The sequence below is a fragment of the Hoplias malabaricus genome, chromosome 2, assembly GCF_029633855.1.
Source record: "Hoplias malabaricus isolate fHopMal1 chromosome 2, fHopMal1.hap1, whole genome shotgun sequence".
NCBI classification, from domain to species: Eukaryota; Metazoa; Chordata; class Actinopteri; order Characiformes; family Erythrinidae; genus Hoplias; species Hoplias malabaricus.
The window spans coordinates 66,470,755-66,495,670 of NC_089801.1; the positions used below are offsets into that span (position 1 = coordinate 66,470,755).

General features: G+C 41.0%; 2 protein-coding genes across 6 annotated transcripts in view; one reads left to right on the forward strand and one right to left on the reverse strand.

Annotated features, from left to right (window-relative positions):
- The window catches only part of igf2bp2b (insulin-like growth factor 2 mRNA binding protein 2b), a 52,049-nt gene extending 43,449 nt beyond the window's left edge, over nt 1-8,600 (forward strand). For 3 of the 5 annotated variants that reach the window (XM_066660992.1, XM_066660994.1, XM_066660993.1), the window contains 6 exons: nt 752-814; nt 3,078-3,194; nt 3,384-3,458; nt 3,610-3,741; nt 3,996-4,109; nt 5,202-8,600. In XM_066660992.1, coding sequence (XP_066517089.1) covers nt 752-814; nt 3,078-3,194; nt 3,384-3,458; nt 3,610-3,741; nt 3,996-4,109; nt 5,202-5,300 — 600 coding nt within the window. In that variant the 3' untranslated portion in view covers nt 5,301-8,600. The remainder of the gene's footprint in view (nt 1-751; nt 815-3,077; nt 3,195-3,383; nt 3,459-3,609; nt 3,742-3,995; nt 4,110-5,201) is intronic. The other 2 variants (XR_010800391.1, XR_010800390.1) reach the window with 2 other exon arrangements.
- A 668-nt stretch (nt 8,601-9,268) lies between these two features.
- tmem41ab (transmembrane protein 41ab) lies at nt 9,269-20,760 on the reverse strand. The gene is made up of 5 exons (XM_066661578.1): nt 20,618-20,760; nt 12,153-12,303; nt 11,671-11,832; nt 11,237-11,375; nt 9,269-11,100 (listed from the first exon to the last, which is right to left on the reverse strand). Exons 1-5 carry the CDS (start codon nt 20,758-20,760, stop codon nt 10,871-10,873), a joined length of 825 nt encoding a protein of 274 aa, XP_066517675.1. The 3' UTR covers nt 9,269-10,870.
- Nucleotides 20,761-24,916: the final 4,156 nt, after the last annotated feature.

Here is a 24,916-nt window from a genome sequence, read left to right on the forward strand (position 1 = left end):
TAGAAAAAGATATCCATATTCATTTAGAGTGCTTTGATGAGAACTGTTGCACTGGAAAATGTACAGACTTCTATATACTGGATTTAATATGTGCCTCATGCGCATGAGTTAAACCTACTACATACAGTTATTGTGTTAGTGTTGTAATGTTGTCCTGCTGACACATTTAAATCAAGTCAATTGAGTGCATTGCATTAGCTATAAGTCCCATAACCCAAAAGTTTGTGGAGGGTCCATGAGTATGAAAATGCTGGGGTTTGAGAACACTGTTGTCTGAGTCATTGTAAATGCGCTAGTGAAGGAGACTGGGCAGAGGTTAGTCATGGCTGAATCATTTGTTATGGTTCAGCTTTACAGGAAGATCCACCGCATTAATAGAAGGGGGTGGGTGGGCTGGGGGGGGGAGTTACTGAGGGGCATGTAGGGTCGTGCCCTGTGTGTGCATTAGCAGGAAACCCAGCTGAAAATCCCCTGTCTCCTTCTTTAAGGCATGACTCATCTTGTTCTAATTTGTGCTGCTCTTAAACACACACACACACTTTGTTTTGATTTGTCTGTGGAGAGTTTGTTTGTCTGAGTGTACGCTGAGTGTGTATTCCTAGCGTGTGTTTATGTGTGTACTCCTGCTGATAGATGGACAGTGAAGCTGACAGTGACTTGAGTTTTGCTCGTGTGGTTGAGCCCCATTTGAGTTCTTCTGTATAGTCTGCATATTTGTGTGACACCACATCCTCTTTGTGTCAATCCACAGGGTCACACATCTTCATTGGGGGGTCTATATGGAGCTCCGCCCACTTTACCGCTTCAACAAACTGTAAGTCTTTCATGCATTGTCTTCAAAAGTAGTCTCCCATCAGTAATAACAGCTGCAGCCCTTTCATTCTGGGTGTTATTTAGGCTCAAAGTACTTGATATATGCACATCAAACAAATTCCATATTAATATGTCAGGTTATAAAAGCACACGTACAGACATTTTCACCAATTACTTGGTTACGAGGGGAGAAAATCCACTTAAATGTAGTGTCTGTGCACTTCTGCTAGTGACCCTGGAAATCCTAAAATATTCATTCAAAAATCAGAGCAAATTACTGAGAGCAAATTATACTTCTTTACAAATATAAACCTCACACTCAAACAGCCTCAGAAAGAACAACTACGTTTAAACTTTTTAGACAACAAATGCAAATGCATTCTCAAAGGTAAATACCCATCACACTGTACTGATGAGGATATGATGACTATAGTTCCCCTTGCATTCTGCTTCAGGGTAAAGTTTGCCCCTCAATTATTGGGGGATATTAGGGGATGTGACAGGCCTGACAACACCCCTTAACTGTATTGAATAATCTGAATCCATTGTAATCAGTTATTATATGTAATATTCAGATGTAGCTTAGTTTATTGAGGTTTTGTCTTTATTTCTGCACAGTGTAAGTCCAGTTAATTTTGTGTATGATCAAATACATTCATTCATTATCTGTAAGCGCTTATCCAGTTCAGGGTTGCGGTGGGTCCAGAGCCTACCTGGAATCATTGGGTGCAAGGCGGGGGAACACACCCTGGAGGGGGCGCCAGTCCTTCACAGGACAACACACACACACACACACACACATTCACTCACACCTACGGACACTTTTGAGTTGCCACTTTTGAGTTGAGTTGAGTTGAGAACACACCACACTCCACAGACAATCACCCGGAGGAAACCCACGCGGACACAGGGAGAACACACCACACTCGACAGACAGTCACCCGGAGGAAACCCACGCGGACACAGGGAAAACACACCACACTCCTCACAGACAGTCACCCGGAGAAAACCCACACGGACACAGGGAGAACACACCACACTCCTCACAGACAGTCACCCGGAGGAAACCCACGCAGACACAGGGAGAACACACCACACTCCTCACAGACAGTCACCCGGAGGAAACCCACACAGACACAGGGAGAACACACCACACTCCTCACAGACAGTCACCCCGAGCGGGAATCGAACCCACAACCTCCAGGTCCCTGGAGCTGTGTGACTGAGACACTACCTGATGCACCACCATGCTGCCCCCAAATTATTATTATTAATATTAATTTATAAGAAATCTTAATCAAATCCATTTAAGATCAGAGTGAAGTAAAGAAGACAGAGGAATTTTGGGGTCTGGTTTCTGAGAGGAGCTCATGCTGAAGGTGAAAGAGTAGCAGGACAGAACAAGTCCAACTGATTCCCTCTTATGTCAACACCTCTGCTGTCTTTTTCTTTTATTTGCCAAAACAAATTACAAAGAGCATACCAACATAGAACTGCAGTAATAAGAGGTGTGTGTGTGTCTGTCTGTTTGTTTGTCTTTTTAGGAGTTCAGTGTCCTTACCTTGCAGTTAAACTTGAGAAAACAATATAAAGAAGGGACAAAAACTTCATGATTAACTTTTTACAACTTAGATACAACTTACATTATCAGTAATTATATATATTTGCATTTTTAAATTCAGGAGAAAAATTACATTCTCATTCAGTTCTTTGACATAAATTTAGAAGTCTTTTCTCTACAGTGTACGAAAAGATGATGAAATGAACCAAATGAATAAAGAAAAAAAAAACATGGATGCATTTGAAATGTAAAAGTTGTTGCCGTTCTTCTTCTAAGTTTCCTTCTTGGAGATATGTGTTTTTGTCCCCAGTGATTTGCAAAATGTCCTGATAATGTATAAAAAGAGTGTGGTGTTTTTTTTTCTGAGCGCATGAGGCGGTTGGTTACTGGTTCTGCTCAATCATGGTTTGTTGACCGTCATGGCCTCACTTTGCTGAACAAGTGTCCACTGCTGACACAGGAACGTACTGACCTCAAGCAGTGGCAGTCAGTAATGGTGAGATCTAATCCCTTAGTTCACACTGAGGAGGGGATGCACACAGGTTTTAATGATGTGCACTGTATTTAAAAGATTTATGGACACCTGTGAAATGGAGGGCATTAATAGTTTGTCCGCTTCTCTGCTGTGTTTATTCTAGATAATGTTTGATATTTGACTTAGATGTGTGTGTGTGTGTTTGCGTGTGTGTGTGTGTCATTTCAGGCTCCAGAGCAGGAGGTGGTGTATCTGTTTATCCCTACTCAGGCAGTAGGAGCTCTAATAGGGAAGAAAGGACAGCACATAAAGGAACTGGCTCGCTTTGCTGGGGCTTCCATTAAAGTAAGTTATTGTATTTATGTAACGTAACCTGTCTGTTTTGTCTTTTTAAGTCAGATCTTGTTTTCTCGATTGATTTATAATAATAATGTTTAAAATAAAGCATGAAAACTGTATGTAATTATGATTATTATAACAAAATCTTATGGGAACATAGGCTTTCTGTGCGTAACTCCTTTTGTGTGTTTGCAGATTGCCCCCTCAGACAGCCCTGATGCCCCTGAGAGAATGGTGATCATCACAGGTCCCCCTGAAGCCCAGTTCAAGGTGAAATATACATATTCATTGTGATTAAACATCATATAAAGGCTAAAGCTTGAAACATTATTGCTAGCTGAGACATTTTGTAATGAACTGTAAAATATAGTTAGCACCAGGTAACATCATAAAAACTGCAGGTATTTGTCTGTGGCTGCAGGCCCAGGGTCGGATATTTGGGAAGCTGAAAGAGGAGAATTTTTTCACTGCTAAAGAGGAGGTGAAGCTAGAGACACACATCAAAGTCCCAGCAGCTGCAGCCGGTCGAGTCATAGGCAAAGGCGGCAAAACGGTACGTCTAACGATACACTTCACGCAACACAGAAATCTCCATCCACTTCCTTTACCAGGGCCTCACCACTTAAGGGTAATGTGTTTCTAAAACATAGGACACGAAGGAACGTGGAGTCATGGATTTAAAATTTACATTGAATTTAACTTGAATTATGTTCAAGTTCAATCTCTAAACTTGGTTCTAAAAAGTACAGTAAGTGTTTGAATTGAATGAGCATCTCTCTCTCTCTCTCTCTCACTCTCTCTCTAAAGGTAAATGAGTTGCAGAACCTTACTAGCGCAGAGGTTATAGTACCTCGGGACCAAACGCCAGACGAGAATGATGAGGTGTTTGTGAAAATTATCGGACATTTTTTTGCCAGTCAGGTACGTGCCTAACACTTACATTCAGATTTATGACCATTTCAGATTTATTTCCTGAATATTGGAATATGTAATTGCATACAGACCTTAAACACAAACATATAGTACAGATGTGGCTAACTGACGGCTTCTCCTGGAGAAAATTTTTGTGCTACAAACTTTCATATTAAAATTTACTATGTTTATAATACAAATGAAGGCGACACAGGTAGTGTCGCAGTCACACAGCTCCAGGGGCCTGGAGGTTGTGGGTTCGATTCTCGCTCCGGGTGACTGTCTGTGAGGAGTGTGGTGTGTTCTCCCTGTGTCTGCGTGGGTTTCCTCCGGGTGACTGTCTGTGAGGAGTGTGGTGTGTTCTCCCTGTGTACGTGTGGGTTTCCTCCGGGTGACTGTCTGTGAGGAGTGTGGTGTGTTCTCCCTGTGTCTGCATGGGTTTCCTCCACGTGACTGTCTGTGTCTGTGAGGAGTGTGGTGTGTTCTCCCTGTGTCTGCGTGGGTTTCCTCCGGGTGACTGTCTGTGAGGAGTGTGGTGTGTTCTCCCTGTGTTTGCGTGGGTTTCCTCCGGGTGACTGTCTGTGAGGAGTGTGGTGTGTTCTCCCTGTGTCTGCGTGGGTTTCCTCCGGGTGACTGTCTGTGAGGAGTTGGTGTGTTCTCTCTGTGTCTGTGTGGGTTTCCTCCGGGTGACTGTCTGTGAGGAGTGTGGTGTGTTCTCCCTGTGTCTGCGTGGGTTTCCTCCGGGTGACTGTCTGTGAGGAGTGTGGTGTGTTCTCCCTGTGTCTGCGTGGGTTTCCTCCGGGTGACTGTCTGTGAGGAGTTGGTGTGTTCTCTCTGTGTCTGTGTGGGTTTCCTCCGGGTGACTGTCTGTGAGGAGTGTGGTGTGTTCTCCCTGTGCCCACCACGACCCTAAACTGGATAAGTGCTTACAGATAATGAATGAATGAATAATACAAATGTCGCTCTGTGTACTTCTGTATAAAAGCTTGCATGTGGAATATTGGAATCAGTAGACATTTTAACAACATAGTTGTTATAGGATCATCTTACCAGACCAAACAGAGTTTAACACCATCAATCTTCTTCAATCTGTGTTGGCAGACCGCTCAGCGGAAAATTAGGGAGATCATTCAACAAGTAAAACAGCAAGAACAGAAGAACCAGCAGGGGGCAGCAACTCCATCGCAGCACACCAAGTGACCAGAAGGGGGTGCCAGCAAGCAGCAGCCTATGAATGTAGCTCCTCCGAGCGCAAACCAAAATGAGCAAAAAGCGCAAGAGAAAGAAAGAAAGAGCAGCAAGGAAACAGATGAGAAGGACAAGAAACACGATCAAAACCAAAGAACTTCAACAAAAAACAAACAAACAAAAAAACACATGACAGAGGCTCACCAGAAGAGCGCAGAGATGTGAGTGCTCCAAACTCGACATTGGAATGAACGTTAGCGGGAGAGGGACATTAAAAGTTTAACATGCGGAGAAGCTGTCAAATGGTACGCAATCGACCACTGATGGTAGGGGTTGTATTGTTAATTTTTTTTTTTTTTTTTTTTTTTTTTGAAAAGCACACATGCAGTAATCATCACTTAAAGCAGAAAACACGCTGCCTCTGTGAGTACGAGAATAATTTACCAGCAAATGTTGAACTTCTCGTGTTCTTGCAGGAGCCGGAGAGGTGGCAGTGTGTGGACACTGCATAAACGTAGGCCGGACTAGGATTTAAAGACTTTGAAGGCAAATGCGTTGATACGAACTACCTAAGGGAGTCTTGAGGAAGACGAGTAGGTCTAATTGTTTTAACAGTGTTAATTTATTAGAAGACCATAATGTGCTTTCTATCTAAAAAAAAAATCTGCTAAAGCCGTTTGTAGTTAAAAAAAAAAAAAAAAAAAGGACAACTAAAGACTGTCCAAAGCATTTAGCATGGGTTAAAATGGATAGTACGCCTAGTTTTGATGACACGACAAGTACTTGGATTATTATGGATTCCTTGCCCGAGCACAGTCTGCTTTTTTTTTTTTACTTTATTTTTTTTTGGCTGTGCACAAGCTACATCTTTTTGTAATTTTGCACTTAACTCGAGTTAGCAGACCAGGCCCTTAATGTGAACAGTCAGGCCTAGTTGTAGGTACTTACTTTTGTTAAGCTTAGCACAAGCACTTCTTACCAGAAAGAGGTAAAACTGTTAGTTAGCTCTTAGTAAAATCAGAAAATTAGCCTGTGTGCCAACGTTTTAACTTTTGAATTTCCAATTCTGCTTTTCCTAGCTGCTGTTTCTGGATGTTTCTCTTCAACTTGCTTCCTGTGTATCTATCCAGCCCCTCCCCAGATCGACTGAGCTCGTATGGCCAAGATTCGAAATTCTCGAGAATTGTGATGAAAAAAAGAGATCAGTACGATTACGGTTATTATGATTCTAAAATCTCAAGCCTCGGTCTGAATTGTTAATAATTCCGAATGTTTAATTTGGGTAAAGCCATGTTCTGAACAAATGTTTGCAGTACTCATGCAAATTATTTTATAACTAGATTCAACACAAGCACTTAAAAAAATCGGAAATCATTTGTGAAAAGTGAAAAACAGCGAAAGTCTTGTAAAGTGCGAGTGCAATAAACACAGGGCCCGTGGGCTGAGGGTTTGGGCTCGTAATCAAGTCCCAAACAAATGCCCTGTAGTCATGAATGTATACTGTATAACTGCCTTCTGCTAGCTGACAGGCTGTTCAAGGCAAGGCAGCTGACGTCAGTCGCTGGCGTCTCCCGCTCCCACTTTTTTAAGCATCTTTTACTCTCTTTCTGTCCAACCCTTCTTCGTGTCCTTGGTCCCTAGCATGCGGTTCTGCTTCAAAATCAGACCCTTGAGGATGTTTCACCACCACACGGTTTATGAGAGTGTTTACTTTTGCTCTTATGTAGCCTACATAGAGAGAATGTGTAGTTTTTTTTTCTTTTTTCTGTTCTTGTTCTTTTTAAATCCTATAAGCATACAAGGAGAAACAGGCAAATGTGGGGTTATTCCGGATCTTTTATATATAATATATATATATATATATACCCCTTTAGAACAAAAAAAAAATCAGACGACCCTTTTTTTAAAAGAAAAAAACTTTGAGAAAATACAAGAATATGGAGAAATGGTCAAATCTCAGCAGTTAAGAGTAACATATCACTACATTGGTCATTGACAGTGATCAGCGTGAGAGTAGTACACACTGCAGTATTTAAATGTTACCTGTTGAAACAAGAACACAAAGCAGAGCAGTGTATTTATCAGCCATTGCTCGGATACGACAAAAAAAGCGAGATAAGACGACACAATGCCAATATCTGTGCAGGTCAAAAAAGAAAAAAGAAAAAGAAAAAAAATGACCTTTTACACAAACGAGTACGATAATAACATTCTACCTCAAGAACAGGGTACCTCAGTCCAATGTTTTGATTTCTTTTTACGTATTTTGTATACCTTGTAAAGCTCAAGGTTTTGAGCGTTTTTTAATTAATTTTCTAAATAAAAAGGAAGAAGAGTGACAAAAAAGAATTAGTAAAAGAAAGTGTATAGCACCAACATGCTTTTTCTTGGGAAAAGGGGCTACTGTCCCTCGCATCGGAAACTGCTGTGCTTATTGGACCTTAAAGAGTTCCTTGTTAATATTACTGCCCCTACTGCAACTGACCACCTGGGTAGATCATGTTAGTGTAGGTAGCACTTGCATTAAGTTAGATTTCTTCCAGATTATTTTTTAGTTTGACATTTGAAAAGTGTAAGAGAAAATACACAACATGCTGAAAAGAAAACTGAAAAGATCGCTAGCTACAAAACATTAAGGAAAAAGTAAAAACTGCTTGCTAGGCACAACGTTTGTAAACTGTAATTCAGTAACAGATTTGTCTTTCCACTCCATTGTGTTTTAGAGAAAAGGAAACAGTATATCGAGATTAGCTTGGACATTAACACATCTGTTCTGATTAGCGCGCTAACACCGATCTGCGTGGTTTAGCACATTAGGGAGATTAGCTGAAAGATTTGAGTTTGATCCTGTCGTATGCCATTTGATCTCTGTCTATAGTAGAATTTTGCTCACTGTTACACTCGGTGGTTGTTGTTTTATTTTTTTTTTTCCACTTTCAGGCCCGTTTTCTTTTGCAGTTTCAAGGGCACGGACAGTTACAAAGTAATCAAACACATGACGTTTCAGCTCTAGGACCTTTGTGCTTCTAGAGATTTTTGTTTCTTTCTTCCTTTCTTTCTCAGTTTTCTCTGTGTCAGGTTGTTACCAGCTGTACTGTGAATGGTTTGTGCTTTTTAAGAAGTCAGACCAGGGAGAGCACTGGCTTATACAAGGTGCTTATTAGCAGAAATGGGTTTTAAGAGGAGACACAAGCTTATAGTTGCTACAGATTCACTTTTCAGTTTGGAGGGTTTTATTTTGTTTGTTTCTTTAGGTAAACCACACAGCCCACCAGCTTGGACATGAGCAATAAAGAGACACTTTAAAACAATCCTCTAAATATATCTTTGTTGTCCATTTATTTGTGGCGATCAGGAGAACGTTTCTGTGTTGAATTTACGTCTATGTTCTAATCTGTACATCAGTTCCTCTATAAATATGGTTAAATCAAGGTGATACAATGGCACTAATGTGTTCAGCTTTCTTGTCCTTCAAGCTAACACCTTAAGGGAACCTACATATTCCATAAAACACAGAATGTTCTGTACCTGTGCTTTCCCTTTCAAATGGAGCAGCAGAGAAATGCTCATTCGATTATTAGTTATTACATTACCAGGTCATATCCTAGAGGTCATTTAATATTTTTGAAAAGAAAAGACACACCCATAAATATCCAGCAGGTTTTATATTTGAATGATATTTTGGGATATTTTTTTAACATTTATTTTCCTTTGTTAACATACGTTTTCTTTCCTTTAGGAGACACAAGGGGAAAAAAACTGAAAGGGCTCTAGCAGTGCCACGCGTCATTACATAATTTGCAAGATAACAAATTACTTTTTTATTACATGTAAATGTTTAATTACATAAATCAAATACATAATATACTAAGAAAATTAAGTTTGGACATAGAAATGTTTACATATTTAACGCTCAAGTTAAAAAAAGACATGCATGTTATGAGGCAAAAATGAGATTTTATTTGTATAAAGGTGTTTTCCAGAAAGAACTGATGTAATGTTTTTATAAATAGAGTTGTAACAACAAGAAAATTCAAGTTTCAAATGGCAAGTTGGCCAAACTTTGGAAGAGCAGTGTGTAAAAAGTGCAAGTTTCCATCAATTTACAAGATGTCACAGCTCAGCTACTACAAGAGTGACCACTATTTTAAGGCTAATCTTAGAAAAATTCATTTTTACATAAAATTCATAGACCCAACCCCTTCAAAAAAGTCAAATTTAAAGAGTCCTTTATATAAATACATTAATTTGTACTTTACGAGTATCTGTTTTAAAAATAGTAATATATTGTGTACTATAAAATGTAACTTTCGTGTTAACAACACCTGAGAAATATACCCACTTTGTTCTTCAATGCATAGGCTTTCCTTAAGAGGCACATTAATAACACCCCCAAAAAACACAGCTTTGAAACACACACAAATATGTACTCTTAAAATCCTGCAGCTGCAAATTCCTCTCCTGAGAAGTAAGAACTTATTTAGAGACATTAAAGGTATTTAAGACAAAAAGGTCCTAAGGCAAAATTAAGAATTTGAAGCACTAATTAAGATTTCCAGTAAAAATGTAAAAATCCTTCACAAACAACTCATTTAACACCTTTACGACCCTGAACAGGAGAAAGTGCTGACTTATGCCATCTGCTGGTTGCCTTCAAAACATTTACAGTCACCGCTGATGGTTCTACACGTTGTAGTGTTTCATGCACCAGTATATAACTGTGTTGTGTTCTGCTACAGCAGGAGAATGTTTTGCTAAACATTATGACTGAAATATAAGACACAACTAATTTGAGACACTAATCCCATGGTTTGATAATGGTGCCACTTCATGGGCTGTGCAACACTGCAATAAAGTCCTTTCTGTGTTAACACTTTTCTGCCCGTTCCTCTCCATTACCTGTAATCATCTGGATCACTAACACACTATTTAACATAACTCGCTATAACTGTTTACGGGAGAGACACAGACATTCACTGCAGTTTTGAAAGTAAGTTTGAAAGTAAACAGCAGGGGCCATCTCCGCAATTTCTCTTACAGTAATCCACTTATAACACCAAGTGTTTATTGTATACAATGGCAGATACTCAAACTCAAGTCCTAGAGCCACTAGAGCAAGAAATAATGGAATAAAATGCCCCAAAGCATTGTTAATACTGCATGATCAGCCAAGATATTTAGTGTCTGAAGGTTGCTAATTTTGTAGCTACCAAGTTAATGTAGCTAACAACTACAGCTAAGTAGCCATCAGTTAGCATTTAAATCATTACACATTTGCCTCTAACAGTGTCAAGTAATCTCCAACAGATTATATTTTTTATCTGTAAATACTCACCAAAAAGAAAAATCAATTACTCCAGGTTTCTTAAAAGGCTACTGTTATTAGCCTTGCGGTGTACTTATGGCCATTAATCGTTAGCATTAGCCTTGAATTTCAGACACCAAACTTCTGACGATCAACTACACTCGGAGTGAGAGGAAAATAATGATTTATAGCATCATTTAAAAACAAAGCCCACACAGCATGGCTCATTAGGACTAGCGTTTGAAACCTTTGCTCTCTGAGGGCAATAAAGTCTGGGTCATCTGCGCTTGCGATCATTCAGGTCACCGCTGTGGCCGTTGACATCCAGGCCATCCAGTTTGAGGTGCTTCTGGCTGTAGCGGCGGATCAGTGTTCCAGGCAGTAACGCCACACACGCAATCAGCAACAACTGCAGCAGAGTCCTCCATGAGAAAATATCATCCAGAGATGTAATCTCAGACAGGATAGCCCCCGTCCTCACACAGATGAAGTTGTAGGGAATTAGACCTGAAAAAAGCATTTATTTTTAATAGCTGTTTTTGCCAAGTGATTACGTCACAATAGTTTACATTTCCCCTGCATTTGTGAGGCACTGTTCAAACTGAAATAACTGCTTTAACTTCTACACTGGAAGGGTTCTCACCAATGAGGACAGAGAAGAAGAAGATGGGGATGGGAATATTCAGGATGGGAGAGGTTATGTTCAGGAACCAGTTGGGTGTCATGGGGAAGAAGCGTAGAAAAAGCAGAAAGAAGAACAAACTGCTTCTGTTTTCTTCTGCCTGAGACATGTTTAAACCAACAGAGGGAAGAAAAGAAAGACTGAGGAAGCAAGAACTCGGCCCATTGGTGTAGTTTATACAGCCACATTATCTCTTCTCTGCATTGGTGGAAGTTTGGTGAAACCTACTGGACACACACGGTAATCGCACTCACGTTTGATTTCAGACTGGTGCAAAAACATGGTCAGAATCCGTGTTTTATTATTATTTTTTACGTTTTCTGCTGAATTTAATAAATGTTTTTCCAATTTACTAGATAAATGTATAAACATAACCAGGCCCATTTTGAACATACCTTTCTCTGTAAGATGGCCACTTTCTCAGGGAAAAGTCGCACTATGTGGCGTTTGCCGAAAGTGCGGGACAGGAGGTAGCAGTTTGTGGAGCCCACGGTGGTCAGAACACAGGCAATGAACAGACCGTACCATGGTCCAAACAGAGCCCCGGCTAACATGTTCTAACAACAACAACATCACACAGCCATGGGTTAAAAACAAAGTAAACAATAGTGATGAAAGAGGTTATTCATTATCATATGAGCTCAAAGAGTGGATACAAGAATTAAATTAATTTGTTGAGCCATAATGAACCAGGGGGCACAAGATGTCAGTATATTGAATGTGAAGGATTTTCTTATGGTCTTACTCACTCACTCATGCTTAGCAGGGTGAAAATCCTCCACAAGGTGGCACTAGTTACACTCAACTAGATTATGATTTGTATCAATGATACTTCATTTTAATTGTGTGTTAACGTGAGAATTCTTTTGAAACTGACCAGGAAGGAGGACCCGGGGATGGCAAAGGACTGCTTGTAGAGGTAGGCACTGCAGTACAACAACAACACGTAACCTGTGTGCTGCTGTTTATAGAACTTCAACAGCTCCGCCAGCTCCCGCAACTCGTCCAGATCAGACGGGAAACGCAACCTGCAACAAATATTTAGCATAGTATGACACTTTCAGTGGAAATCACTAGTACTGGGACATATCTTTATTATTGCATTACAAGTGTTACAGCTGGCTGTAGAATGTTTTTATTTTTATGTAAATAATCATAAAATGAACTATGAGCATTTCATGCTGAATGAAATAATATAAATTCTCAGTATTGACTGATTTTTTAAAAAATATACTAATATTAACTGTTAATTGTTTTTTAAATATTTACCTGAATAGTTCGTATTGTGGAGATACATGCTGTTAACTTTAAGAAAAAAAACTAGAACGTCGTTTAACATTGGAAAGATATGAGAACTGAAAAAAAATAAATCTTCAGCAAAAATATGACCAAACTTTACAAATATATTTCGTAAATATATTTGTAAATATATTTCTTAATTTCGGTCAATATTATACAATTCTGATACTGATATGAACAATAAAAAAAGCCACAGAAAAGACAGACAGAGAAAGAGAGAGGGTGAAGAAAAGAAAAAAAGAAAGGTGTTTTCAGCAAAACTGAAACTTGACACAGCTTTGAGACAGAAATAGTCCAGAGCCCTCAAATACACTCTCTCAGTGATACCCCCCCACCAACACTCACTGATGACACACCACACACACACACACACTAAGGCAGGACGGGACTGCACATTGCCCATGATGCAGTGTGTCTTGTCTTAAGACTGGTGTGCCAGGCTGCTATTGGTAAGTTGATCTGCATGGGGAAGTCCCATTGGTCAGACAAGTCAGAGTCCTAACAGTGTTCTTTACTGTGAGCTTAAAGTGAGGGGTTTAATTTCGCTTACACTATCCTGAGAGTGACAAACACAACACACAGCAAAGCAGCACATGAGCACGGACTGCTGCTGGTGGCTATTTGGAGATTCAACACTGAGTGTATTTAAATGCACACAGTCATCTGATAGCAAAAATCACAGGTTCCAATAATTAGATTTAAGTATTAATAACAATTCAGTGAGATTACAGTTTGCTGAGTGATAACACAGTTATAACTCAGATTCCTTAATTGGATTCCTTCAAACTCAAATAGTAGATTTAGTCCGGTCAAGGATATTGACATATGCAGATTACTTGACCTTTTAAATAATAATAATAATAATAATAATAATAATCTGTCAAAAGCAGATAATGACTCTCTGATTTAAAGCAGGACAATTAATGAATTTGATTAGTCATGCAGTCCAAAGGGCAGCAAAACCTTTTATCAGCACTAGAAATATGTCACAAAAAATAAATTATCTTCTGATTCTTTCTAGCAATTTTACTACACTACTGTCTACTCAGTATATTAGTGAGTAAAGGAAAATATTCCCTCTAAATACATATACAGGAGGTCCTCGGGTTACGTCAGCCCCGAGTTACGATGTTTCGTGGTTACGACACATCTCCCATTTACTGTATAAAGCCTTGTTTGACTTAAGTGGTTTTGCGTCGTAAACGTCATAAGGCGAACTTCGTGTGTGGTGCGGCGCGGCGGAAGAATACACGGTTACGCGGCTCGGGACCGAGGAGGATAGGAGTTAGGATAGGATAAGTGCTTACAGTATGTTATTTACGTACAGTATGTACATGTGTTCCGACATACACTGAAAATCGGTTTACGACGCGACGTAGGAACGGATCAACGTCGTAAGTCGAGGACCCCCTGTATATATATCATTCATATTTGTTTCATTATTTAATTTCAATCTGTTGTGTTGGCATCTTTCTTTTTGATTTTTGTCCCCACGCACTCACCCCAGTCTTCACTTTCTAATTTGAGGTTCCCGCTACAGAGAGCAGTGTGGACACAGAAACAGGACCTAAGCTCTGTAGACATCTTGAAACACCTCCACAAAGTCCAGAGATGAGGAAAGCCCCCAATCCTTTAAAACCGCAACAGGTGTTTCTTAGATCATAACCCTGGACTTTCCAAAACACTTTCTACCCTCACACTCTACAACATCTAGACATTTCGTAAGGGCCCAATCAAAGCGGACTTAAGAACTATAAATAAGAACTGGACTGGCAAACAACAACTGGACTAGACTTAAGAAAGTAGCGACTCAAACATGACAGAATCTCAACGGAACTTCACTTATCTGTATAAGAACTGGGGCTTGCTAAACGTTCGTTGGGTTGTTTTGGTCTAAAATAATAAGCTAAAGCTCCAGAATCGGTGGTGTGATTAATTAAAATAAGGATCTGGAGCATAGATTTAGTAAAATACATTCCTTCTTCCTGTTGGCTTCTATACGAGGTGAACTTGATGTGACTTAACTAAAGATAACCCAAGTCTTATTTGCCCAATGCTTTCGCTTATATATTTGTTACACAGAAGCTCTGAATTGCATAACTCAGATTACTTAGGCACACCTCCCTGTCGTTCCCCACCCCTTCTCTATCCCTCCATCTGTCTGGAAGTTGTGTCTCTCTTTACTTATTCATTACACACTTTATTTTAGTCACATCTGTCAAAGTAACTCTGCCTCTGACCTGCCAAGGGCATCTGCATGGTGCACTCAAGAACATTCACTTCTCAAGAAGATTCTCTCTCTCTCTCTCTCTCTCTCTCTGTGTGTCTCTCTCTCTCTTTCTCAGCACATTCAGACCCTAGGGGGGTCCACAGGGAATTGTGTGGTTTTTTACTGATCTCTGTCTGTCCTCTCACTGGCTCAGGGCCCAGCACCATCATCAAAGACAGGATAAAGATTCGTCTGCTCTAACTACACAACAGTAAACAATACACCTGCGATCCATCTTTTTCAAACAAAATAAAGCAATTAAACAAAGCATTACATTTGAGGACCTCAGGGAACTGACTTGGAACTCACTCAATCATAATGAACAGTCTGTTGTTTGTCCACCAGGGGGAGCTCTTTGAACTCTTGGGTGCCTCACTGACAGAGAGGGAACCCACAGCAGCAAGTTCTCACATATGAACGTATGTAAAATGTATAATTAAGAATGAACGATGTTAAACACTGAGATTCCAACATGTTTTTTTTTTTTTTGTCTTCATGTTGAGAGAGAACTTTCATATAATCTTGATTATTTAGACATACAGTATATATGTAGTAGCTGCTATAAAACTAATATCAAAGTTATGTTGTTATGAGAGGGAGGACTCTCCAGCCAGTCTTTAGAATGCGACTGTTAGTGCAGTCTCCTCCTAGAAGAAGTTCCCAGGGCTGTGGACAGGTGGTGGGTGTGGCCTGGGCCCCAGAGACCATCTAGTCTTTCTGCTGGCCAGAGGAAAATCTGAGGAGCTAGACACTTGCTGAAGGGGATTTATGGGTTGCGTTACACTGTAAAGTATGGCAGCGTGACCCGCGACTAAGGACTGACAGTCCAGAATTCAGGCAGAGTCATCCCGGATAAAGTAACAGAGATGACGTGTTCACTGGAGAGAAGACCTGAGCAGAATGTACCTTAGGATTTAAACTGAGGGTCAATCTATTCCTCTTCCTCTCTCCACAGCTGCCCTGACACTGTGGCTTTTAAAAGAGTTTAGACCACGACAAACTGGTTTTTGTTTATATAAGAGCTGGATGTAGTTACATAAAGTTACATAAAATATCTCTACAGTTGTGTTGCCACAAAAAAAAGCTAAGCATACAGCCCATTCATTAACACTGAAGTAATATGGAGTGTTGTTACTGCATGCAGTCTGCAGCAGAGTAACTGGAGCGAAAGGTAAAACAAAAAATGAAATGTTGTGCTGTTCCTGGCTGTACATTAAAGTCTTGATTACAACTTGCAATCAGTGATTCTGGGGAACTGCTGTTCTGTTTATTTACATTCAGAAGCTCAGCATCTTTTAATGTGGAACGAATAGCTAGCGAAAAAAGTGTTCAACACGAGTGAGTAAAGTTATAAGCCGGCTTTACGAATAGTGACCCTTTAAGGTCATCGGGTCCACTAGAGAGGATATGAGAGAAGGCCTACTCTCACTCTAAGGACCCTTGTTCTCATCCTGAGGAAATGCGTTGTTTTTTTTTTTTTGGTGCTGATCGAGGGATTCACAGGCAAACGTCCAACTGTGTCACTGCTCACTTAACCTTTGCTCTCATCTTACTTCGCCCTAAGCCTTAACCTTTATCCACCAGCTACATACACATGCCAGTCTGACTATGAGCTGGAGTAGGCTCCTCCATCAGTCTGCAGTAGTGTGCAAGAGACATAAAGCTATTGATCTAGGAATTAAACACTAATATAGGAATAAATTCAAACACAACTTCACAAACATCATCTGACTGACATTTTTTCAGATTTCCCATTACTTTAGCCTCACCAGTTTGTCCAGTTCAGGGTCACGGTGGGTGTCTGTAATCACTGGGCACAGGGCAGAAACACACCCTGAAAAGGGTGCCAGTCTTTTGCAGGGTTGACACACATTCACTCCTCACAGACAGTCACCCGGAGGAAACCCACGCGGACACAGGGAGAACAAACCACACTCCTCACAGACAGTCACCCGGAGGAAACCCACGCGGACACAGGGAGAACACACCAAACTCCTCACAGACAGTCACCCGGAGGAAACCGACGCAGACACAGGGAGAACACACCACACTCCTCACAGACAGTCACCCTTAGGAAACCCACACAGACACAGGGAGAACACACCACACTCCTCACAGACAGTCACCCTTAAGAAACCCACACAGACACAGGGAGAACACACCAAACTCCTCACAGACAGTCACCCAGAATGAGCCTTGAACTCATTGTCAATCCCTATGATCCAGGAGCTGTGTGACCCATGTAGGTTCATTGTTGGTTGTGGGGTGGGTGGTGGCTTGGTTGGCTTCTTTATTGGAATATTATAATCATACACAAGATAAGATGTAAAATATCCTATGCCAATCCATTAGAGCTTCACAAAGGACCCACCACACTCTTCCTACCTGCAGTCACCAAAATTCCTGTTGAATCGTACACCTCAACACTAAGATTGTTGTGGCTGTTTATGATCCAATCAGCAACCAGCTATTCCTTAATAACTACGGTTACTCATTGAGCCCAGCCTGTGAGTACTGTATCACTAGCTCTTCACAGGGGTCATCAGGCAGGCACCTCCTCTCATTACTCGTTAGTAAATAGAATGCTTACATTTGTGTTGTAGAAATTATGAAACTTGGTTCCTATATCTCCACCACTCTAAAAAAAATAAGTCTCAACCATTAAATTATTCATTTTTATACATTCCAAATCAAGACCAAACACTGAACCAATAACTGATTTAAACAGAGAAATCATGAATATCCTATGGTTAAAAGTGTAATTAGATTTTTTCTCAGTCGCTTTTGGAACATTTCTGAAATCATCATATATTTGCCCAACATTACGTGCATTTCTCAAAAGCTTATGTACAAACAGCACAACAGTAACCTTGTGTCACTGATTATGAACAAGACCGTCCAAATGTTTAGCCACATGGTCAGTACATCAGTAACTCTGTAAGTGTTATGTGAATGTTGTGATGACCGTGAAAATGCACAAGGCTGCACTGTGAAGTGCATATAAACAGTACAAAGTTAGACATGTGGGAGGTTGGTTTAAAGAGAATGGATGAGATTGATATTCATGCTTTTTACTGTTTGTACTGTAGGTCGATGACAGACCGTGTCGTTATGATACAGAAAAGAAAGACAAGACAAGCACAAAGAGATCAAATCTGACAAATCAGAAATATACACAGGAGAATCACGTCTTTAGACAGAGATGTACGTATAGGGCTGCCTGGGGAATTACACCGGAGTCTTTCTAGACCCCCCTGATGCTGCTGTCTGTCGGGCCACGGATTCTCATCTGCTTCACATCGGATATCTTCCCTTGCAACGCACCGTGGAAAGAATCTGCATCCATAGCAACCAGCAGGGTCATCTGATTATGTGGCTGACTTCTTACTAATTTCGGGCAGTTGACCCTGGTCAGTTCCTTGTTCTTCCACTGTTAGAAATTGCAACACTGGGTTGTGCTCTGTCTATATATTTTTAGCGATAGAAGGTTTATGAGATGCATCTATGGGCTATTTTAGAGAACTTGTTGATCACTGGTTGATCTAACACTCCCCTCACCTGAGAGCTAATCATCACTTCAGTAGACATTCATCTGAAATGTCTAACAGAAATGTATACAATATTCTTCACAGCTAATGAAACCTGGATCAACGTTTCTAAGTGTACTGACTTGTGCAATGGACTAGTGTTTGGATGTTCTGGGGTTGAACTGTTCAGCAGAACCAGTCTAATACATTCTCATCCACATAATGAAAGCAAAAGAATGAAGAAAACAACAGTAAAGGATAGAGATGAGAGACAGAGAGACAATGAGAGAGAGACAGAGAGAGGGAGGAAACAAAGAGTGTTAACAGAAAGAGCAGACAGCTGTACGTAAACACCTGGATGCTTAAACCAAAGCATGTGCTGTTTGTCCAAAATGAATGGAAAAAAAGGCTTTTATGTGGTGCACAGGTAAATAGATGAATTCTGAACAAGTAATTTTTATTCATTCCTTTACTGTCTGTAACTGCTTATTCAGTTCAAGGTCACGGTGGGTCCGGAGCCTACCCGGATTCACTGAGAGCAAGGCGGGAACACGCCCTGGAGGGGGCACCACTCTCACATTCACTCACACACTCACACCTAGGTCCACCTACCAACGTGTGTTTTTGGACCATGGGAGGAATCCGGAGCACCCGGAGGAAACCCACGCAGACACAGGGAGAACACACCAACTCCTCACAAGTAATATTGAGAAATTTAATTCTGAAACGCTCTGTAGCGACTGAGAAAATCCATAACTCAGTAGAGCACAGAAAAAGTACAGTTCTAAAGAGTGTAATAAATTGCCCACACAAGGCCCAGTCTAGAGGCTTATGACCTGACGTGTCCTAATGATGGACTCCTGCAGGTATATGGCACTAAAAGCCTCTTGGTCAATGGATAGAGGTCAGCTGGTAGATGTTGTTATTGATGCTTATATCTGATATGGTTACAGCTATATATTATCTTAGAGCAAGTGCACACTTGTTTGAGAGAGAGGGGGAGAGAGAGAGAGAGAGAGAGAGAGAGAGAGAGAGAGAGAAGGAGGAAAGGGAGCGATAATATCGTGCATGTGCACATGTGAGAGAGGAACTGATGAAGAGAAGGCATAGTATTTGAAAGAAGCATAGCCTCAAGGACAACACATTTATCTCCATTAGCACGAGCAGTTATGACCCTACACAAGGATAAACTTTTACCTCAGTCATGTGCACAGTTCAGGCTTAAACACACTGGCTGGGTCTCAGATGGATTCTCCCTGTAGTGCACTCCATAAGTCAGGATAGTAAGTGCTCTGAATGTGAGTCAGGAAGTTGAGCGGATTAGAAGTGAATAGAAATAGTTTTCTGCTGTAGATATATAACACACTGGGTGTGGAAGCCATTATTTCACGACCAACAGAGTATACAACATAAGGCCAAAAATGTGCTCAGTCCTGCTTCAGTGTTTTCACCATCTCTTAAACACTAGGTTGTGTTTGTACACAGTTAATCTCCAGTAATTCATTGGAGAGTTGACTGAAATGAGGCAGTGGCCTTAGAATTCACCAACTTGTGCTGCTGGCCATAGCGGTGTTTCATTTTCAGGAAACATGGACACACGTTCCGGTCAGGAAGCTGAAAGCCCACATCATTCTTCTTCAAGAAAAGCCAGACTTCCATTATAGACATTTTCACGTGTCCTGTACGCTGTCTAAATAACTCGCTGACACCATTATTCCACCATTCTTCCACTACACAAAACACTGTTTTTTTTTTTTGGTTTTTATTTTATAGTTAAATGGGTGTTTGTATGTGAATCCCCTCATCAGTCTTCGCTCACATAACCTCATGACTGATTAAGTTCAAAGTAGTTATTTAGTAAGTTTATGAACCACATAAAGTAGATATTAAACATTAGATACTGTAGATACTGTTTAACAGTGTAGTTGTTGGTTAATTAAAGTGTAAATTAGTCATTGGCCCTTTTTAATTGGAATATTTTACAGTAGTTGTCTGTTCATTTTAAAGTAAATTTTGAACAGATTATAGTAGTTATTGTGTAATTTAAAGTCAATAGTAGTTACAGTCTCACTTCATTTAAAAGTAGATGTTATTTACAGCTATTGGTTCATTTAAAGTGGATATTAAACTATGAGTATAAAGCTATAAGTATAAAGAAGGTCTTCCTTAGCACTGCAGTTTGAAGTACTCACAGAACTCTGTAAATACGACCTTAAAAATCTCCTGAGGCACAGAATGAGAGCTCACCTGCGCTCGTGCTCCTCCTCATGCTCTTCATGTGGCTCGTGCTGCAGGACTCGAGGGGGAGCTGGGGGTAGGAAGGCGGAGAGAAGGTACAGGTAGAAAGTAGCGGCGGAGACCACAACCACTAGACCCCAGATAGAGCGCATGATCCCCGGATACAGCACCAACACAAAGCCGCCAACTAATACACTGAAGAACACCTCTCTCTCTCTCTCTCTCTCTCTCTCTCTCTCTCAAACACACACAAACGTTTGTTTCCTAGCGGTGTGGGGACCTCACACAAACATTTATTTGGAGGAGACTTAATCTATCATTAACCACAACTATTAGCCTAATCTTAATGCTAAATTTAAAGAATTCTTCGCTATAAAATGTAACGTAGCCTATTGCAAGGAATAGAGGTCCCCACAATGTGAGTGTGTAAACAGGATTTGGTCCCCACAACCTGATATATTCCTGGTCCACAACCGCTCCTCCCACACACACACTCTCAGTGAGAGGAGGGTGGACTACAGGGTGCAGCCCCCAAACTGGATCATATTTAATAGTCCACACTCAAGCCTACACTCCGAGGAACCATGTCCTCTACAGAAAATATAAGGCACTGTCACTGTTTAGTTTTTGAGATTTGCTTCTTGAAAAAAGTCACAAAATGACTTTAGATGAAATTAATTAGTTCCCCAGTGTTTTAGAACTAAACTGTCGCTGTCAGCGCCTAAAAAAAGTGACTGACATTAGAAGTCTGGGATATAACGATTCTGTGGTAAATGATTGACACAGCCATATAACTGACGACCAATGAGAAGCAGAGTCTCCGTTCAGGAACCGTTGGGAATCTGCCCTCTCTCCGGCTGAGGGAGAGCAGCGTGTTTCTCAAACTAATCATGGGTCTTTACAGACTAGCCTCAAAAATAAACAAAACACTTCCGGTTTGGGTTAAAAAAAACACGTCTTGTGTCTAAATATAAGATGGCGACCCTACCCCCACTTCAGTTAAAGCTGGTAGACTTATGAGGCACTGAAAAGGCGGGAAAACGTGCATGCACACTTGTTTCTATCTTCACTTAGAAAAAAAGGCTATGTATTCAAAGCCCATTTTTAATTTGTAACTGTCCCGAAACTTTAAATATTTCAACTGTTATCAATGGCCTAGTTAAGTGTTTTTTTTTTTGTTTTTGTTTTTTTTGTAAATATAACTAAATGAAAAGGGCGGCACAGTGGTGCAGCAGGTAGTGTCACACAGCTCCAGGGGCCTGGAGGTTGTGGGTTTGATTCCTGCTCCTGGTGACTGTCTGTGAGGAGTTGGTGTGTTCTCCGTGTGTCCACGTGGGTTTCCTCCGGGTGCTCCGGTTTCCTCCCACAGTCCAAAAACACACGTTGGTAGGTGAATTGGTGACTCAAAAAGTGTCTGTAGGTGTGAGTGAATGTGTGTGTGTCTGTGTTGCCCGAAGGACTGGCGCCCCCTCCAGGGTGTATTCCCGCTTTGCGCCCAATGATTCAAACAATGTTTTTCACTGTGTCAAGTCACCTTTCATTTAATTATGTTTAATCATTTGGGAACTGAGGATACTAAATTGTTGCTAAATTGCTCAGCAGTCTGGATTCTCTCCTTCATGATGTGCCATAGGAGACTCCAGGCAGGAGGGTTGTAGTACATGCTGAATGAGGGCGGGCATCATACTGCTGAAATAACCATAGACTCCTCAGAAAAATGGGCAGAGAAAACACAGATGATCCGACCTCGGGACACATTCCACATTTAACGGTGGTTACCAGCCTTGCTGTATATGGCCTGAGATTTCTCCAGAGACTTTTGCCTGTCTTATGGGTAGTGGATGGAGAAAGACATATGTTTAATGCCGTCTTGTATTGAGAAATGTTCTGTTTGAACTGTTTGACATTGCCTTCAAACTTGACACAAACTGTTGGTTTGACATGTGCTACCTTTATTTGTGAGTTTTGCGGGTATCTTATTCGAAATTTGACTATATTTACAAAATTATATAAAGGTGGCAGTGAAGACAATATATTAGTTAAATAAAAGTTAACAATAATTACCAAATTATTTGTGTGTGTGTGTGTGTGTGTGTGTGTGTGTGTGTTTATTGCATTTTGTCATATGCCCCGACCTTTCTGAAAATACGATTAGTAAATATACATTTGTTCTTATTCTTGGAGAAGGTGGAGCAGAAATGTCGTTCAGAAATCACTGACGGTGGTTTTACAAAAAAAAAAAATCCCCCCACCACCCTGAAACTGATCCCTCGCTGATTGACTATGGGAGTGTATTGCCCTTTCTTTCCACTCGATGGCAGTGTTGCATTGATTCTACAATTACTGACTGTAGTCCTTATTTGGTTGCCCCCTTTCACCCTGTTCATCAATGGTCAGGACCACAACAGAGCAGTCGTGATTTGGGTGGTGGATAACTGTGGATGATATGATATTCAACCAGCAGCGTCTAATGGGTGGTGTCCTGTGTCACTGATGAAGGACTAGAGGACGACCAACACAAACTGTGCAGCGACGGATGAGCTACTGTCTCTGACTTTACATCTATAAGGTGGACCAATGAGGTAGGAGTGTCTGACAGAGTGGACAGGGAGTGGACATAGGGTTTAAAACTAATGCAGCACTGCTGTGTCTGATCCACCCCATCAGCACAACACACATCACTGCAGCGCTGAGAATGACCCACCACCCACATCATACCTGCTCTGTGATGTTCCCGAGGGGGTCCTGACCATTAAAGAACAGGGTGAAAAGGGGCAAATAAAGTATGTGGAGCAACAGGTGGACTACAATCTGTAACTGTAGAATTACAAAGTGCTCCTGTGGGCAGTGGAAGCTGAGAGAATGGACAGTAAGTGTGGAAACAAGTATGTGATCATAACGTTAATTTTGGACTGGTTCTCTGTAATGCTGTATAACCTCTACACCATAGAAAAGCATCGCCAATAGAACGGAATAGAGTGCTAAGCCTCAGCTAGACATTTGGATGCAGGGCAGTGGAGCTGCATTATCTGGAATGACATAGCACCACCTAATAGTGAGTTAGAGTGGCATTCATGATCCAGAACTAATCGTTCATCACTGAACTGCAGTTGACCTGACCTCACTAGGGCTCTCCTGGTTGAATCTCAACAAACACCCACAGCAGCGCTCTAGTATCTGCTGGAAAGCTGCAGCAACGGGGGCCACACACTCCCTAATAGTACCTTTCATTTCGGGAGGAATATTGGGCTAGGGCGAGTAAACAAGTGCTAGCTCTGCTGCACAGCTCCATTTACAGGCCATTGAAGACAGGCTAATATTGATTATGAACTTCTATTGAATGGCTTTGTTAGAAGGTCATGGTGGACATCTAGAAATGAAGCCCTTTATTTTTTTATTTTCTATTTTTTTTCTATCATAACACATCACCAAACATACGCCATCCTTCCTTTATCAACCGTTTTATAAGGCGGGGAAGCCCAGTGCTTCCTCTCCACTACCAGAGCGGAGAGTTTAAAGTTTAATTACGAGAGCTCTCCTGAGGAAGCAGGCTTCGTCATCACAGACAAAAATAGCCTGAGTCTTCACCGTGTGTCACGGAAGCGAACTCACAGCCAGAATCACTTCTGCATCTTTTAGACACCATGGAGCTCCCACATTACACGACTGGACGAGGATCCCATCGATCCCTGAGAAAGCCACTGTGCGGAACATTTCCGATTGGATGGCTGTTTATTGATCACTGGAGAGGATTTGAATGTGCCTGCTGATCACAGAGGTACTGGACGTGTGAAGGATTTCGATCATGCCCATAGGGGGTCACCAATCATGAATGTTTTCAGATGTATCACCTGCAGGAGATATTAGAACTGGACCCGGAGACAGCCCACTGTTTTTGGTCAGCTCAGCAGGTCTCGCTCACTTATTGAAAGGTATAACAATAGGGGTCAGAGCAGCACTTAAGGGTGGGCTCCACACTCAGGTGTGTGATTATATTATAGCTGTTCTCGTATAAACATCTTCAATTGCAAATATAACACATTTATCCATTCATTCATTAGTATATTTGTTTTTTGTTCATTCATATACCTTCTGTAAGTAACACATCTTTACTGCACAAGAACAGAGTTGAGGTTGTTGACCACTGCTAGAGCATCAGCTGTGGACAGTAGGTGAACCCTGTGGATATGAACTGAAGTGCACTCAGTGACTCCTTGCACATATTTGTGTTCCAATGAATGTGCTTGCTCCTCCCGTTCGTAGGAAAGGCAGACATAAACTCAGTGGCTTTCTTCAGCCTTTTTTTTT

Coding starts and splice junctions, on each gene's coding strand:
- tmem41ab (XM_066661578.1), bottom strand. CDS start 20,760: ATGCGCTCTATCTGGGGTCTAGTGGTTGTGGTCTCCGCCGCTACTTTC. Junction 11,833..12,152: donor TCCCCGGGTCCTCCTTCCTG/GTCAGTTTCAAA, acceptor TGTTGTTGTTAG/AACATGTTAGCCGGGGCTCT. Junction 11,376..11,670: donor TGGCCATCTTACAGAGAAAG/GTATGTTCAAAA, acceptor AACATGTCTCAG/GCAGAAGAAAACAGAAGCAG.